We start from the raw sequence: 15,213 nt of genomic DNA on the forward strand, positions 1-15,213 counted from the left end.
TATACGCATATCCATTCAAGAATACCAGTACCAGGACCCGGTGAGCACCTCTGAATATTATATTGCATTTATTCTATAAATGCCATGATTTATCTAGTCATTGACTCATTCAATCACCTTCCAACTGACTTTCCTTCATTCCAATCTCTAATTACCCACGCAGTCGTACGGGAGTCACATGACCACATGTGACCTATCCCGGATAAACGTAGTTGCGCGGGCCGCAGAACCAGCTTCGGAGCTCCGCGCCTGCGTCTCTTCACTCATCATCTAAGGATTCTCCCATCTTGACGTTTTATTCTTTCATCTTCATCATCACACATAATGGACGGGTATGTACAACCATCGATTCCGCTCCATGGCCAATTGCAATGCCAATCGATTTGATTTTCCCCGGACCCGACGCTAATGACACGCTGCAGCCTCAACCAATCCGAGCAACGCGAGTTCGCCTCCCGCATGGAGCGCAAGCAGATGAAGGAATTCATGACCGTACGTTCAATCCTCCCCGAGCCGCCCGTTGATGGAATCTTTGATCTTCCCCCAAGGTGCAGTCGCACCGCGAACGCCACCTCACCCTCGGATCGGAGTCAATAAAACTCCAATCACCAACTCCCGATCGCGTTTCCCCTTCGTTTCCATATCTAATGTATCTACAGATGTACTCCAAGATGGTTCAGCGCTGCTTCGACGACTGTGTCAACGATTTCACCACCAAGTCCCTCATCAACCGTGAAGAGCAATGTGTCCTGCGCTGCGTCGACAAGCAACTGAAGGGATCCGCCCGCTTGAACGAGCGTTTCCAGGAACAGAATGCCGCTATGATGCAGCAGGGCCGTTAAAGAAGATACCTGGTAAACCGTCATCGGGATACCGAGACGGGGTGTGAGCACTGGGGAGAAGACAGTGCGCCGGAGGGCAGATCTGCTCTGGGGACGGGAACGTTCCGGGTGCCTTCCGGGCAATCCCAACTCCGGAGTCCCGGGTCAAGCCCAAGTTTATCTAGCTGCCTCCCCTTCGCATGACGAAAGGAATTAATATTTCATGCATGTGTGATGGGGGGGATAGCTTGCTTGGACCCCTGGGCTCCTTTTATGTACCATAGTGATTCGGACGGGAGGGGATATGTGTTCCATCGGTACCCTTCCCGATCCTAATAAAATACAAAACATATAAAATAGAACGGCAACCTCGCCAGTGTACAGTATATGCTTGGACCATAAATTCTGTTACTACTAGTAGTATTATTCTAGGATCCTATTCTCCTATCATGCTATCAAACTCTAGTTAAGCCTACTGGAGGTGGTGATTGGACATCATGCTAGTACGGCCCACTGGAAGATCGAGAAGACTGCCATCGGCAGCTCTGGCGGAAAGCTTTACCTTTTTAGGAGTCCGCTGGTACCATCTGATTGCGGGGAGACCTAAAAAATGACCAGTTGAAGGCAGCCAACAGTTCAACTTACTAACAATCTCCCCGACTTCGCTGGACAACCCGCGGGTGCTTCTCCGTTGGAGACCGGCCGACCCGGCCGCCCCTCATCCTCTTTCCGTTTGACTCCTCATTCAACTTCCTCATCGCTTCCCCCCACCCCCACTCCCCTCACAGCTCCAAGACGCTCGGCTCCACTGGGAACCTTTCCATTCAAAAACCTCTTGTTCCCTCATTTTCTCCCGTCATCTGCAAATCTCGTGAGTCTACCATCTGTGTTCTTCCCCCTCCACCTCCACCCCCACCCTCTCCCATCCTAACCATCTCTCCCAGACTGTCAGAACACAATGGCTAGCACAGTAGGAAAGGTATGTTTTGTCTCCCAAAAATTCGAAGCTTGTTCCTATCGCGCAATTATATACTGACTTTCAATGTTTGTAGACCATCACTTGCAAGGTAAGCGCCAAAACATCCGAAAACACACCCCGCTACGCGGATGACGTCGGGATGCCCCGCGTCGGGCTAAACACCCACCTCCGAAGTCTTCCCTGCCATTGTCTCTCGACTGTTTGTTTAACAAATATCATAGGCCGCCGTCGCCTGGGCTGCGACTGAGCCCCTCTCCATTGAGGATATCGAGGTTGCTCCTCCCCGCGCCCACGAGGTGCGCATCCAGATTCACCACACCGGTGTCTGCCACACTGGTAAGCTCCCAGAGAAACACAACAGCAAGAATATATATGAAAAGCAAGATCTGACTCCAATTAGATGCCTACACTCTGTCTGGAAAGGATCCCGAGGGTGCTTTCCCCATCGTCCTTGGACACGAGGGTGCTGGTATCGTCGAGTCCGTCGGCGAGGGCGTGACCTCCGTCAAGCCCGGCGACTATGTCGTCGCTCTCTAGTAAGTTCCAATTCGCCGTTCATTTATGCCAGCGAATTAGTCCCAACTAACCTCGACCTCTAGCACCCCCGAGTGCGGTGAGTGCAAGTTCTGCAAGTCTGGCAAGACCAACCTGTGCGGCAAGATCCGTGCTACTCAGGGTAAGGGTGTCATGCCCGATGGCACCTCTCGCTTCAAGGCCCGCGGTAAGGACCTGCTTCACTTCATGGGTACCTCCACCTTCTCCCAGTACACCGTCGTCGCCGACATCTCCGTTGTTGCCGTTACTCCCAAGATCACCACCGACCGCTCATGCCTTCTGGGTTGCGGTATCACCACCGGCTACGGTGCTGCCGTCGTGACCGCCAAGGTTGAGGAGGGCTCCAATGTCGCTGTCTTCGGCGCTGGCTGTGTCGGTCTGTCCGTCATGCAGGGTGCTGTCAAGAACAAGGCTGGCAAGATCATTGCTGTCGATGTCAACGACGGCAAGGAGGTTTGGGCTCGCAAGTTCGGTGCCACCCACTTCGTCAACCCTACCAAGCTGTCCGGCAAGACCATCCAGGAGCACCTGATTGAGATGACCGACGGTGGTTGCGACTACACTTTCGACTGCACTGGTAATGTCGGTGTCATGCGTGCTGCCCTCGAGGCCTGCCACAAGGGCTGGGGTGAGAGCATTGTCATCGGTGTCGCCGCTGCTGGTCAAGAGATCTCCACCCGCCGTAAGTTTTCCTGGATCTTCCTTTTTTTTGTGCCTTTGCTAACTGTCTGCAGCCTTCCAATTGGTTACCGGTCGTGTGTGGAAGGGATGTGCCTTCGGTGGTATCAAGGGCCGCAGCCAGCTGCCCGGTCTTGTCGACGATTATCTCAACGGCGAGCTGAAGGTGGACGAATTTATCACCCACCGCGAGCCCTTGGACAACATCAACACTGCCTTCGAGCAAATGAAGCAGGGTGACTGTGTTCGCTGCGTTGTTGATATGAAATAGATTGCTTGATAGCCATTTGATGCTTGATGTTGATGATGATCCCCCAAAAGGCTCGATGTGAAATAATATGAATCTCTTTTGTGATGTCCAACCGGGCCTTCTTCCGTTTAGTGTTGTGTAGTGCAAACTTTATGATCTGTAGGTATTATTTCATTTTGCGAAGATCGTGGGCCCAAGCCATCTTTGTAGGTTGGCAAGGTTCTTCCAAGGTCCTCACCCCGCAGCACCTTGTGGGTGTATATTGTTGACCAGATCTAAGGCTACGATTCTGGACGATACTCGATAATTGAGCGCTGTGTCACGAATCCTAATCCAAAACTCCATATCTATGAAACTGTTCATATCTGTCTGTTCCTGAAGAAGACCATCACCCTGAGGGGACCCACCACATCAGCCACCAGATAGCACGTTATCTCGACCATCATGCCACAAACCTTAGGGAACCCCAATGCAGCGAACACTATCTCGACGACTCCACCGTCTCCGCAGGAAGAAGACCGACTTCGGGGCCATTTCGGAGGATGTAATATGTACTCCAAAGATAGCCCGACACTTAACTCAAAATGGATATCATTAAGGCGTACGGCTTTCTCTCCTACCAGAGTGATGATACACCCCCTCCTGAACAGCGCGTATAAAGAGGGCCGAGATGGACGACAGATTGACCAAAATATCGAAATTGCCATTGACATCTCAAACCCTCTACATTCATGATCATCATGTCCAACTCAAACCAAACCCAAGACCTCCCCCCTCCCAGCCCCCTTCTCCTCAATCCCACGCACCCCCCTCCTCCTCGGCCCCTCGCCGATACACCTCCTCCCCCGCATAACCGCCGATCTCGCCTCAACCACCCCACACGCCAAAGTAAACATCTACGCCAAGCGCGACGACCTCAACTCCGCATTCGCCTACGGCGGCAACAAAACCCGCAAACTAGAATACCTACTCGCCGACGCCCTGGCCCAAAACTGCGACACACTCGTCTCAATCGGCGGCGTCCAGTCCAACCACACCCGCCAGGTCGCAGCAGTCGCAGCCCGATCCGGTCTCAAAGCCAAACTGGTCCAGGAACATTGGGTCGACTGGGTAGATAAGGGCTATGACTCTGTTGGCAATATCCAGTTATCTCGTCTAATGGGCGCGGATGTTCGTCTCGATCCGTCCGGATTTGGCATCGAGCATAAGAACACCGCTGCGGCTGTTGTGGAGGAGTGCAAGGCTAATGGTGATCGCCCTTACTACATCCCGGCTGGTGCGTCGGACCACCCACTTGGTGGATTGGGATTTGCGCGGTGGGCGTTCGAAGTACGACAGCAGGAGCAGGAGCAGGGTATATTCTTCAATACTGTTCTCGTGTGCGCGGTGACGGGGTCGACTTTTGCCGGGATGATTGCTGGATTTAAGTTGCTTGAACGGTTGTATCCGGATGATCCCAAGCGGAAGGTTATTGGGATTGATGCTTCGGCGACGGTGGAGGCGACGCGGGTTCAGGTGTTGCGATTGCGCGGAATACGGCTGCTAAGATAGGGCTTAAGGAGGAGGATATTACGGATGAGGATGTTATTCTTGATGATAGGTATCATGCTGGGATTTATGGGATTCCGGATCAGCAAACTTGGGATGCTATTGAGTATGCGGCTAAGATGGAGGCGTTTATTACTGATCCTGTTTATGAAGGGAAGAGCTTTGCGGGGATGGTTGATATGATTAAGAAGGGTGAGATTAAGGGTGGGAATATTTTGTATGCGCATCTTGGTGGGCAGCTGGCTTTGAATGCGTATTCGGAGCTGGGTGCCACTAAATAGACCGTTTGTTACTACTAGTACGGTTGTTATGGCGGAATTATTGAGATAGTTTTCTACTTTGGAAGATTTCCTTGAGTGGATATGAATATCGAACGCATTGATTAATGAGTGACAACTAGTTGGAAGTTCGGGATAAGAATAACCGAGAGTAGCTCAACAGAGCCAGGTAGACACTATCATCGTTTAAGATGAATGGTGTACTTACAGCAGCTTGTGCTCGAGAGTCATCTCCGACTCAGGCTGGAGACCAACGCAAGCACGGAAGATGTTGATCAGAGCGGAACGCTGCTTACCCAGAGCGTTGACTACGGGGGTACCCGGGGGAGTCAGAGGGGCCTTGAGCATGTAGCTGAGGACGCTCAGCACGCTGTGGAAGCCCTTGTACTCGGCACCCTCAGTGTCTTCCTTCCAGCTGACACGAGTCATCATCTCAGCGAGCACGACCAGGTCGATGATCAGGGGAGAGGCAAGCAGAGAGTCCTCACAGATGTTGAACAGACTAATGGTCTGGTGGCCACCCATGAAGATCTCGGCATAGTACTCGTCCAGAGCACGCTTGTTGTCACCAACGGCCGGCATGTACTTAATGACGACGGTGTGGTCGGGGTGCTCGTCCTTCTCGTAAAGGATGCTGTTGGCAGCAACCATGTCGTCAACGACGTTGGACTTGGAGATCTCCTTGGAGCGGAACTGCTTCTGCGAGCTCAGGTTCTTGCCGTCGTTGTTGCCCAGGTGGTTGTAGCTGGCAATGGAGGTGACCTTGATACCAGCGTTGATCAGGAAGTCAACCAGAGCAGACTTCATCTTGGTCTGACCAGACTTGAAGTCATCACCACCGATGAAAGCCTTGCGCTGCTCAGCCAACTGGAGAGCACCGGGAACGAAGGTGTTCTGGGGAGATCCGTTGATGAAGGGAACATTGTCCAGGATGGAAGCCACTGCGAAGACGGTCGAGGGAGAGACCTCTGCGTGACCGCTCTTGATCGAGTTGAGCAGGTTCTCAGCGGTGTCGTTGACGCCAGGAATGACGTCGGCGTACCGCTCAGTGTTGGCAGTCCACATGACGATGACCTTGTCCAGACCGTTTTGAGCCTTGAAATCACTTTATGAAGAGTTAGTATTCAATATCCATGTGCCTCTGCTTCTGATAGTTGATTGTTTGGCATTCACTTACCGGATATCCTTCTGGATCTTCTCGACGTGTTCCCAGCAGGCCTTGCTACCCTCAAGGACATTGTCGGCACGACCTTCCTGGTTGGCGGCAATGAAATCAGGGTAGTAGATACTGGGCAGGGGCTTCATCTCAGCCATCTCCTTGCGAACCAGAGACTTGAGAGTGGGCTCGAGAACCTGGGCACGGTCCATAGAGGCAGCCAGGTCCATCCCGCTGATGTCCCAACCACCAATGGCCAGATCGTTGGGGTGAGCCATCGGAAGCATGTCACGGAAGGGGATGTTGATCTCCTCGGCGGTCTTGGCATCAGTGCCCAGCTTGACAGTAGAGCCCATGACAATCGAACCGTAGTAGTTGGCCTTTTGCTTACCCTCCCGGGTGTCCCAGGTGAGGTTGCGGCGGTTGGCGAGGATACCGGCAGTGACAGTGGAACCATTGTTTCCACCCCAGCCGACGAGCATCATACCAACCTTGCCGACCTTGCGGTCGACTTTGAAGTGGTAGTTGGAAGCCTTGGGGGTAGCAACCAGCTTGTTGTCCGCAGTGCGGGTGACTTCGGTAGTTTGATAGGCATAGCGACTCTTGATCTCGTCGGCGGTATACTCCACATTGGGAGACTGGACGGTAAAGAGAGGCGAGGATTCTTGGCGAACCGACCCGTTTAGGGCGTTGGCGTCCGAGCTAGCGTGAGGAGCCATAGCGGAGGCGAGGAATTGAAAATGTAGCTAGAAGCTGGACGGTTTACAGAATGTGTAATGCGTTATCCGGCGCTCCTCCACGGCTGGAAGTGCGTCGGCCGTTAAACGGGTGGTGCCGCCTGGAAAGGAAGAAGTTAGCCATAGGGGACTTGGGGAAGACCAGGAGAAGCAGGAAACTCACGAGTTAAGATGTGTGGAGAAAATGGTGACGGTTGTAAGTGATCACGTCCCAAGAGAGTGATCGAACCTGCTGACAAGGCTTAATTACGAACCGGAAGGTTGAAGTGATACTGGAGCAATGTTGGTAACTGAAGAAAGAAAAGGAAAGGAAGGAGTAAATGGAGGGTTGTTTTAAATAAAAAGAAAGACACGTGAGCTCCGCCTGGCTCTGGGGGTTCCCAGTAGATTCTCCCCTCTTCCCTGGTCTCCTCTCTTACTCCTCCCCCTTTTTTTATTATCTTTTACTCTTTGGGCTATAGGGTTAGACTATCAATTCCATGATTGAACTCCCGCCAATCACCTCTTCGCTTGTGATCATAATTTGGATTATTTTCGAGGTCCTCCGGGCGACGGACATCCGGTGCCTACTCGTCCTGCATAGGAGATCCATTCGCCCATCGTTCCGGTGTGGATCAATTTAGTCGGGGGACAAACGACTGCCGACTGTGGTGCCTGTCGAAGTGGACCAATCATTGGTTGAGGTCTGCCAGAATGGCCCATTCCATTCCCCATGGAGTCGATGGATCCTCTCCGCTTCCGGTGCCTGGCTCACTCTACTACCCTAATCTCCCCGATCTCCCACTGGGGGCGACAGCCTGGCCATTGATGCTGCAATTGCCATCTCTCATATCCAATGGCGCAAGATAATCTTCCTTGATCCTCATACAGCCACAGAAGATGAAAAACAACCCGACAAATCGGCTTCTACGGTCCCCCAGGATTATAATATCTGTGTGTGCCCCTCGGTGAACCGTGCCCGGATAGCGGGGCAATCGGCGGTCTGCACCCCTGACATGTGGACCAAGCACGCACGCGTGCACGCACTACACAGCGCACACCGCTACCCTCGCCAAAGGGCTGGGGAAGGGAATCACAAGAGACAACAGTGTTGAGGTGAATATCGTGATCGGTAAAATGGTTCGTGGATAGGCTGTCTATTGTTACCGCAGGGCGGATTTACAAGGGAGAGAGAATGAAAGAGAGAGAGAGAGACTTTTTTTTTTTGAATTTTCAAAAATTCAAAATTCAAAATTCAAAACTCAAGCCATTGTTGATTCCGCGAACCGATGGACTAATTAGGTCAACTAATTATCCCATTATTCCTTGGCTATTCTGTTGCTCGGGTCAGCCCACGGCATCTCAAGTCCGCACCGGTACTACGGCTCACATACAGTGGCATTGCAAAGGTTTGAAACCACATGTTGACCGTTCTTGTTTCCTTCTAGTCGCTGGCTAGTAGCTACATGAGATGGAATAGATAGGCCAATATATCCATCTCAGGTAGCTACTAGTTTCCCATTAGTAGGCGGTAAATCTTGGGCAATATGGGGTTTCAAACTTTTGCAACGTCACTGTACGATATGTACTTGATTTCATGCTCAATAATGCAGAGCTCTACAGTCCCCATTGATCTTCCTCTATTTTTCATCCAGCTCCACGACATCAGATCGCTCTGCAGCTTCACCCCGCCGCCCCACCACCCAACGATCTACGCTCCACCACCACCACCACCACCAACTGCCGGCGAAGTCGCGATCGCAACATGAGCAAGCAGTAATCGAAGTCAAGTTCGAATTTGGTATAAACATATGTAACGCGCTCGATAGGCGCAGGGTGGTCAGCAGTTGTGTATAGGGGTATCTTACCTGACCGTCTTGAAAGCTGTCTGTAACCTCTCAGTCTAAAATTCCTAGTGTTCTAGTAACCGCCCTAGTCTCTATCTTTCTAATGGAACTAGTACCTACCTGAGATGGAATATATTGGCTACTCTACTCTGGCTTAGGTAGGTACTGGTCTGCTATTAGACAATAGTAGATAATAGTAGTTAATTAGAGAGTACTGGTATTGGAACTCTTGCGGTACCTCTGTATTTTTGTTCAAATTTTTATATAGAACACTGGTGATTTTATACTGACAACTTGAAGTTACAGGCGGCTTTTGAGGCGGTCAGGTAAGAAACCCCTATATAGAACTTGAACTACTGACAACCCTGCGCCTATCGAGCGCCGTATATATGGTGAGGTCGAAACCGTGGAAGTCGAATTGCGGTACAGTAGACTCATCATTCTCCATGCTATTCACAAGTTGGACGTAGATGCGTGTGTATCCTCTATATGCTCCTCAGTCGCTAATTTGATACCGCTACGCTCCGCCAGACTACTTTCGATGCCGAAGAGGCGCGACATTTCCTCCAGGGTTCGTCCACGGGTTTCAACTGTAGTAGTCATACGTTAGCCTCGTTCGCTTCATTTGTTTTTTCATTAGCGACGTTGCCTTATTAACACCACACGAACCTAGACAATATCGAACAAAGAGGAATGCAACAACGCAGATCCCGGTGTAGATGATATATAATCCCCAGCCAATTGCATCAGCAATGGGAGGACTGGCTTGAGCAACGATGTAGCAAGCAGCCCACAGGGACGCCGTCGTGAGGGCATTGCCCTTTGCTCGCATCGAAACGGGGAAAATTTCAGCCGCGTAAGTCCAGGACCCAACGCCCCAACTGATATTGAAAAAGACGTAGAAGAGATACGGGAACATGATAATCGTGTAGTTGGCACTGTCACCCGGGTTGTGTTCTGCGTGCCACTGTAACACAGTAATCCCGATCATAGCTCCCATCATGCCTACGGTTCCGATTTGAAGCCAGGTCTTTCGACCCAGCCGGTCAAAGTAAAAGATCGGTACCCAGGAGAAGACAAAAAGAACGACTCCTACGCCGCCGGTAGCGAGATTGGCTGTCCGTGGGTTTGTAATGCCGCCACGCTCGAAGAGAGATGGCTAAATTGGCATTAGCTATGATTCCGAGCTTTGACCAGAACGGGGATTTCATTGAATTGAATATCCGGGGCCTACTTACCGTGTAGTAAAGGATTGAATTGGTGCCCGTGATTTGCTGTAGGAATTGCACGCCCATTCCAAGAAGAGTTACGCGTAGCACCGGCATCTTGAACATGTCCCCCCACGAGGCTTCACTTACCGTGTGCTCAAACTCAATAGAGCCCATAATCTCCAGCATCTCGATTTCTGCAGCTTCTGTCCCATGTAAACGGATGAGGACTTCCCGAGCACATTCATGACGATCCTGGCTGGCTAGCCAACGTGGACTGGGGGGTACCCAGTACCAGCAGCCAATGGCCAGGACCAATGCGGGCAAAATTTGAATGGCGAGGGGATGCGCCACCAGTCATCCATCTCTAGAAAATTGAAACCATAATTCAACCAGAAAGCAACTAGTTCGCCGAAGCAAAGGATCATCTGCTCGATGGCCACAATGCGACCTCGAATTGCTGGGGGTGACAGCTCAGCAACATAAAGAGGTACACCACCAGCGCAAGCCCCGACACCAAACCCTAAGATAACACGACCAATTGTCTTCTTTGTTAGTGAAGCATTGATATCTTGCGTGGTTCAGAACATACAATTTGCGTGATTGTATAGGAAGCCGCTTGGATAAGGGCACCCACGATGAAGACCATGCAGGCAATCGACAGGGTACGTTCGCGACCAAGTGGATCGGCCAAATATCCCAAAGACATTGCACCGATGAAACATCCAACATCATAGAGAGACACGACAGTCCCGGTGACCCCTGCTTTAAATCAGCACCACTGACAACACTCCTCATTGTCCTAGGATCTACCCACAGGAGTTGGCCGGTTGCATCAAGTCAATCCATCGCTGGTCTGCGACGATCACACCCATAACCCCCTGGTCATATCCAAAGAGGAAAGCGCCGAGGGAGACAAATACTGTGACAGCATAGAGATAGGATGTGCTCCCTGGACGCGGCTGTGACGGATCAATGTCCGGGGGCGGTCGAATGAGTTTGGTTTGCTTGAGAGAGAACATGGTGGCTGGAGGCTGGACAGAATCGTCCAAGAGCTGGTACCCGGGTGACATGTTATATAGCTTTTCGATGAAGCGACCGAGTCTAGAGCCGAGGCCACCCCGGATGGTGTGGGGGATATTCCTGGGGAAATCCATCCCCGGATTCCAGCTCGGCGTCACTCCGAGTCTCAATACCAGAGAGGGGATGGGAGGAGGAACTAAGACGGCGGGAGGAATTGCTCGTAACGCATTAAATCTGGGGTGACTTCTGATCCTTGCGGGCGATCCTTGCCTTGAAGTGGTTGGAAAAGGGAAGAATTGCCCGCAGGCGCGTCGGCCCGTCCGTGCCTCGTTGCGCTGCGGGGGGAACCTCCCTCAGTTTGAACTCGTCGGGTGAATTGCGAGACTTTAAAGTCCGCGCATGGGCGACTTGATGAGACTTTATTGATCTTTAATCGTTTGAGTCTCCACTATGGCGAATCCCATGATTCCATAACTAATTCATCTAAGAGGACGGGGCGGGTTACTATCAGATGACATAGATGATTCTGCATACAACGCTACAAGTATAAATAACAACTCCATAGACTCAGATTGTCCTCAAAAGCACGATCAATCAATTCGTCTCTTCACTGACCGAGTATGCAGCTGCCGCTCGAATGCCAACCAGGATTGCTGGCCGTCAACGATGGCGCACTACAGCCTGAGAATGTTCAGCTCCTCCACTCCTCGCGACAAGATGAGCCTCTTGAAGAGCTACGCCAACGCTATGAGAAGGATGGCTATCTGTTCCTCAAAGGTCTGATTCCGCGGGAAGATGTCTTAAAGGCCCGAAGTGAATACTTCACTATGATGCAGCCAACAGGGGTTCTGAAAGAGGCTACCCAACCTGTCCAAGGCATCTTCAATCCTCTCAAATCATGTGAGGAATTCCCAGGTATCGGTGCTGGGGCTGCCGGAAAAAACGGTCGGCCGGGAGGTTCAAAAGCCGCTCAGTTCGTCGACATAGCTATCGATGCTCACTACCGAGATTGGTATGCGGAGGACTTTTGTCGTCACCCAGCCTTGATCAGCTTCATTGCTCGATTCACCGGATGGGACTCAAATACGCTGGGTTTGCGACGGTCGCTTCTGCGAAACAACATTCCTGGAACAAAACCTATTGGAGTCCACTATGACCAGATCTTCTTGCGCCATGGAGAGCCGACAAGTGTGACCGCGTGGGTGCCGATCGGGGACATCAAATTAACTGGTGGCGGCCTCATCTACCTACAAAACAGTTTGTGACTCCTGTGTCAACCATAGTCAATTCCAGCTGACAACTTCCAGGCGAACCCCTTGGTCAAAAAACCGAAGAGGATTTTACCAGCAAAGCAAAGGCCTCCGGCCTCACGGGCGAAGAAGCCAAGGACGCATTCAACACAAACATGATGTCCACAGGTTTGCTGTCAGAAAACCCCCTCGCATTTGCACGGGAACATCAACGAGCTTGGTTAGTGGCCGATTATGAGGCCGGGGATATCGTTCTGCATAAGCCACATACTGTATGAATAGACTTGACACCCCTTCGCACGGCCCGGAACTTGGCATGCTAATTGTCTCGCGTTCAGATTCATGCTTCCACTATCAACAATGATCCCGATCGAATCATTCGCTTAGCTACTGACTTGAGATTTGTTGACTCGTCGAAGCCATTTGACACGGTACGTGGACCCCTTTCAATTGTTCGTGTGTACAGTGGTGTTTCAAACTTTTACAACACCACTGTATTGAGCATCGTACTAATATTAATGAGCAGCGATGGAACAAGTTCTACGAGGTCGGGGACGGTGTATAATGTGAATGCAACGTCGCCGGAGTGTTTCAGATCCAGCAATTCAGATCGGATTCTGCACCGCCATCCCATACCCCTGTAAGCTTCAGCCCATAGTTCATGATTTCATTTCGGGAATTGTGGGGGCAGTCCGGCTAATGTGCAGGCTTAGATTGAACCCATTTCCAAAAAGGGCGAGGTTGGGCATATTGAACAACCCATCAAAGTAGCCCCCTTCTTTCCATGATGGACCAACCCTAGATTGCGAAGCCGGTAATAATCGAGGAATTTTCCTTTAGCCTTTGAATCTTAAACTTACCCACAATCAATTCTATCACTGCATTGCATGATGTTCTCTCAATTCTTACTTGGCATCGGAGTTACAGGCGAAATGATAGTTGGCGTAGGGATCTGCGGGCTGGAGATCGAGTATGACGGAATGGAATGTGGAAGCCACAGACCAGTAACGGAGGCCAGTCTTTGAAAAGAGAGACTACGGTCATGCTAAAGCCAGAATAAATTATTTTACAAAGGGTTCCGAAGACTGATGAGAGATCAGACAGTTTAGATCAACTGGAATCAACATTTTGTCCTCGATCTTCGCAAAATGGCACCATTCTTGGGTCTACGAGGCAATCGCCTTAGCCTCGCTGGGCTGTTAGGCGTGATGATGCCATCTTTCATAGCTTTGGGCTATAATCAGGCTCTATTGGGTGGAGTCCTGACATTAAATGCGTTCGAGAAACAGTTCTCACAAATCAGTGTGGTTGATGCCGCACCCCAAGAAAAGGGCCGCACATCGGCCATTCAAGGCACCGTGGTAGCCCTTTACGCCATGGGTGGTCTATTCGGCGCTCTCGGCTGCATTGGTTTAGGAGATGTCTTTGGTCGTCGAAGAGTCATTATGGCTTCCGCCGTGGTCCAGCTGATCGGAGCGGTCTTGTTGACAAGCGCGTTTGCCTTCGAACACCTCATCGTTTCTCGTATCATTCTCGGGCTCGGCACAGGCGGCCTGATGGCCACAGCGCCTGTCTGGCTTTCGGAAATATCCTCGTCCAAAAGGCGTGGTGCTAATGTGTCCACGGCCGGGCTTTCCGCCGGCCTGGGAGCAACTATTGCTCTTTTGGTGGATTTTGGACTGTCGTTTGCGTCTGGTGGTGTTGGCTGGCGTTTTCCTGCAGCAATTCCTGTGCTGTTTTCTCTCATTGTTCTGGGATTTGTTTACTTTCTACCAGAATCACCGCGATGGTTGATTCGTAAGGATCGCATCGCCGAGGCCCGCGTGGTCCTCTCAGCGCTGGATGATATGAGCATTGGAAATGGGAAAATTGAAGGTGAAATTAAACAAGTTAAATCTTCTCTTCAATTGGCTGGTGGGGGATCACTAGGGCAAATCCTTCACATGGGCCCCCAGCGGGTAATCCACCGGGCAGCGTTGGCAGTGATGGTGATGATGTTCATGCAGCTCACCGGGTTCAACGCCATGACTTTTTACGGTGAGTCAGATAACCTCTCGTTTGCAAGGTCGATGCCCTGATTTAACTCTTTTTTAATCTAGCAACTACGATCTTTGAAACCTATCTGCATCTGGACCCAGTCAAGTCGAGGATCCTGGCAGCGATGTATCAGCTCACTAGCCTCATCACGGGCACGATCTGCGTCTTCACTATTGAAGGACTGGGCCGCCGGATCTTACTCCTTGGGAGTGCGGCGGGAAACTGCATCTGCATGTCATTCATTGCTGCTCTTGGTTCCCAGCCGGAGAATCCCAAGGCGATGCACGGGGCGGTGGTGTTTGTCTTCATATATCATATGCTATTCGTTGGTGGATTTGGCGGGGTGTCATTCCTCTATGCCACTGAAATCGCTCCATTACACCACCGAGCCACGATCAATGCTTTGGCTGTTGGTACCTTCTGGGCATTTTGCGTTTTAATCGTGGAAGTCACTCCGATTGCCATTGGGTTTATCCAGTGGCGTTTCTTCATCGTTTTTGCCGGATTAAATGCCTTGATCGTGGTTGTGGTATATTTTCTCTTCCCGGAAACGGGTGGGAGGAGTTTGGAAGAAGTTGATCAGATTTTCATCAAGTCTACTAGCATTTGGGACTCGGTGAGAGTGGCGCAGCGTCTGCCCCGGTCGGTTGGAGAAGGTGAGATGGAAGAAATGAGCCCGGAGAATCATTCTAAGACGACTGTTTAACGAGACAGGGGCCTTCCAGGATGTGGGTTCGAAATGGCATCTTCCAAGGTTTTAAAATGACTAGATGTGTTTAAACTAGTACGGCATTATATTAAAAGATTTACATGTCTAAATGCTATATCAATCCAAATATTGTTGTGACATACCTAGGTAATTGGGAT

At 51.0% G+C, this 15,213-nt stretch overlaps 7 protein-coding genes across 7 annotated transcripts; 5 read left to right on the forward strand and 2 right to left on the reverse strand.

Moving 5' to 3' along the window:
- Positions 1 to 324: 324 nt before the first annotated feature.
- tim9 (protein transporter TIM9) lies at positions 325 to 842 on the forward strand (the record flags this gene model as incomplete). Its single annotated transcript, XM_056628238.1, has 3 exons — positions 325 to 332; positions 423 to 492; positions 660 to 842. 3 exons carry the CDS (start codon positions 325 to 327, stop codon positions 840 to 842), a joined length of 261 nt encoding a protein of 86 aa, XP_056490972.1.
- Positions 843 to 1,779: 937 nt separating this feature from the next.
- On the forward strand, positions 1,780 to 3,304 carry N7509_003602 (bifunctional alcohol dehydrogenase/S-(hydroxymethyl)glutathione dehydrogenase; the record flags this gene model as incomplete). Its single annotated transcript, XM_056628239.1, has 6 exons — positions 1,780 to 1,800; positions 1,874 to 1,888; positions 2,022 to 2,136; positions 2,201 to 2,336; positions 2,400 to 3,037; positions 3,090 to 3,304. The coding sequence occupies 6 exons, from the start codon at positions 1,780 to 1,782 to the stop codon at positions 3,302 to 3,304; spliced, it is 1,140 nt and encodes a 379-aa protein (XP_056490973.1).
- A 563-nt stretch (positions 3,305 to 3,867) lies between these two features.
- N7509_003603 (putative 1-aminocyclopropane-1-carboxylate deaminase) lies at positions 3,868 to 5,112 on the forward strand (the record flags this gene model as incomplete). Its single annotated transcript, XM_056628240.1, has 3 exons — positions 3,868 to 3,936; positions 4,049 to 4,798; positions 4,831 to 5,112. The coding sequence occupies 3 exons, from the start codon at positions 3,868 to 3,870 to the stop codon at positions 5,110 to 5,112; spliced, it is 1,101 nt and encodes a 366-aa protein (XP_056490974.1).
- Positions 5,113 to 5,313: 201 nt separating this feature from the next.
- On the reverse strand, positions 5,314 to 6,984 carry N7509_003604 (inositol-3-phosphate synthase INO1; the record flags this gene model as incomplete). The annotated part of the gene is made up of 2 exons (XM_056628241.1): positions 5,314 to 6,214; positions 6,287 to 6,984. 2 exons carry the CDS (start codon positions 6,982 to 6,984, stop codon positions 5,314 to 5,316), a joined length of 1,599 nt encoding a protein of 532 aa, XP_056490975.1.
- A 2,297-nt stretch (positions 6,985 to 9,281) lies between these two features.
- N7509_003605 (Sugar transporter) lies at positions 9,282 to 11,109 on the reverse strand (the record flags this gene model as incomplete). Its single annotated transcript, XM_056628242.1, has 6 exons — positions 9,282 to 9,418; positions 9,498 to 9,987; positions 10,067 to 10,242; positions 10,332 to 10,581; positions 10,629 to 10,798; positions 10,854 to 11,109. 6 exons carry the CDS (start codon positions 11,107 to 11,109, stop codon positions 9,282 to 9,284), a joined length of 1,479 nt encoding a protein of 492 aa, XP_056490976.1.
- Positions 11,110 to 11,679: 570 nt separating this feature from the next.
- Positions 11,680 to 12,874, forward strand: N7509_003606 (phytanoyl-CoA dioxygenase family protein; the record flags this gene model as incomplete). The annotated part of the gene is made up of 4 exons (XM_056628243.1): positions 11,680 to 12,316; positions 12,367 to 12,581; positions 12,648 to 12,740; positions 12,836 to 12,874. 4 exons carry the CDS (start codon positions 11,680 to 11,682, stop codon positions 12,872 to 12,874), a joined length of 984 nt encoding a protein of 327 aa, XP_056490977.1.
- A 583-nt stretch (positions 12,875 to 13,457) lies between these two features.
- Positions 13,458 to 15,052, forward strand: N7509_003607 (sugar transporter; the record flags this gene model as incomplete). Its single annotated transcript, XM_056628244.1, has 2 exons — positions 13,458 to 14,346; positions 14,409 to 15,052. 2 exons carry the CDS (start codon positions 13,458 to 13,460, stop codon positions 15,050 to 15,052), a joined length of 1,533 nt encoding a protein of 510 aa, XP_056490978.1.
- Between the last annotated feature and the right edge of the window lie 161 nt (positions 15,053 to 15,213).

This window comes from Penicillium cosmopolitanum (genome assembly GCF_028827165.1).
Source record: "Penicillium cosmopolitanum strain IBT 29677 chromosome Unknown utg000005l:1.0-4006212.0:1.0-4009387.0, whole genome shotgun sequence".
NCBI lineage: Eukaryota > Fungi > Ascomycota > Eurotiomycetes > Eurotiales > Aspergillaceae > Penicillium > Penicillium cosmopolitanum.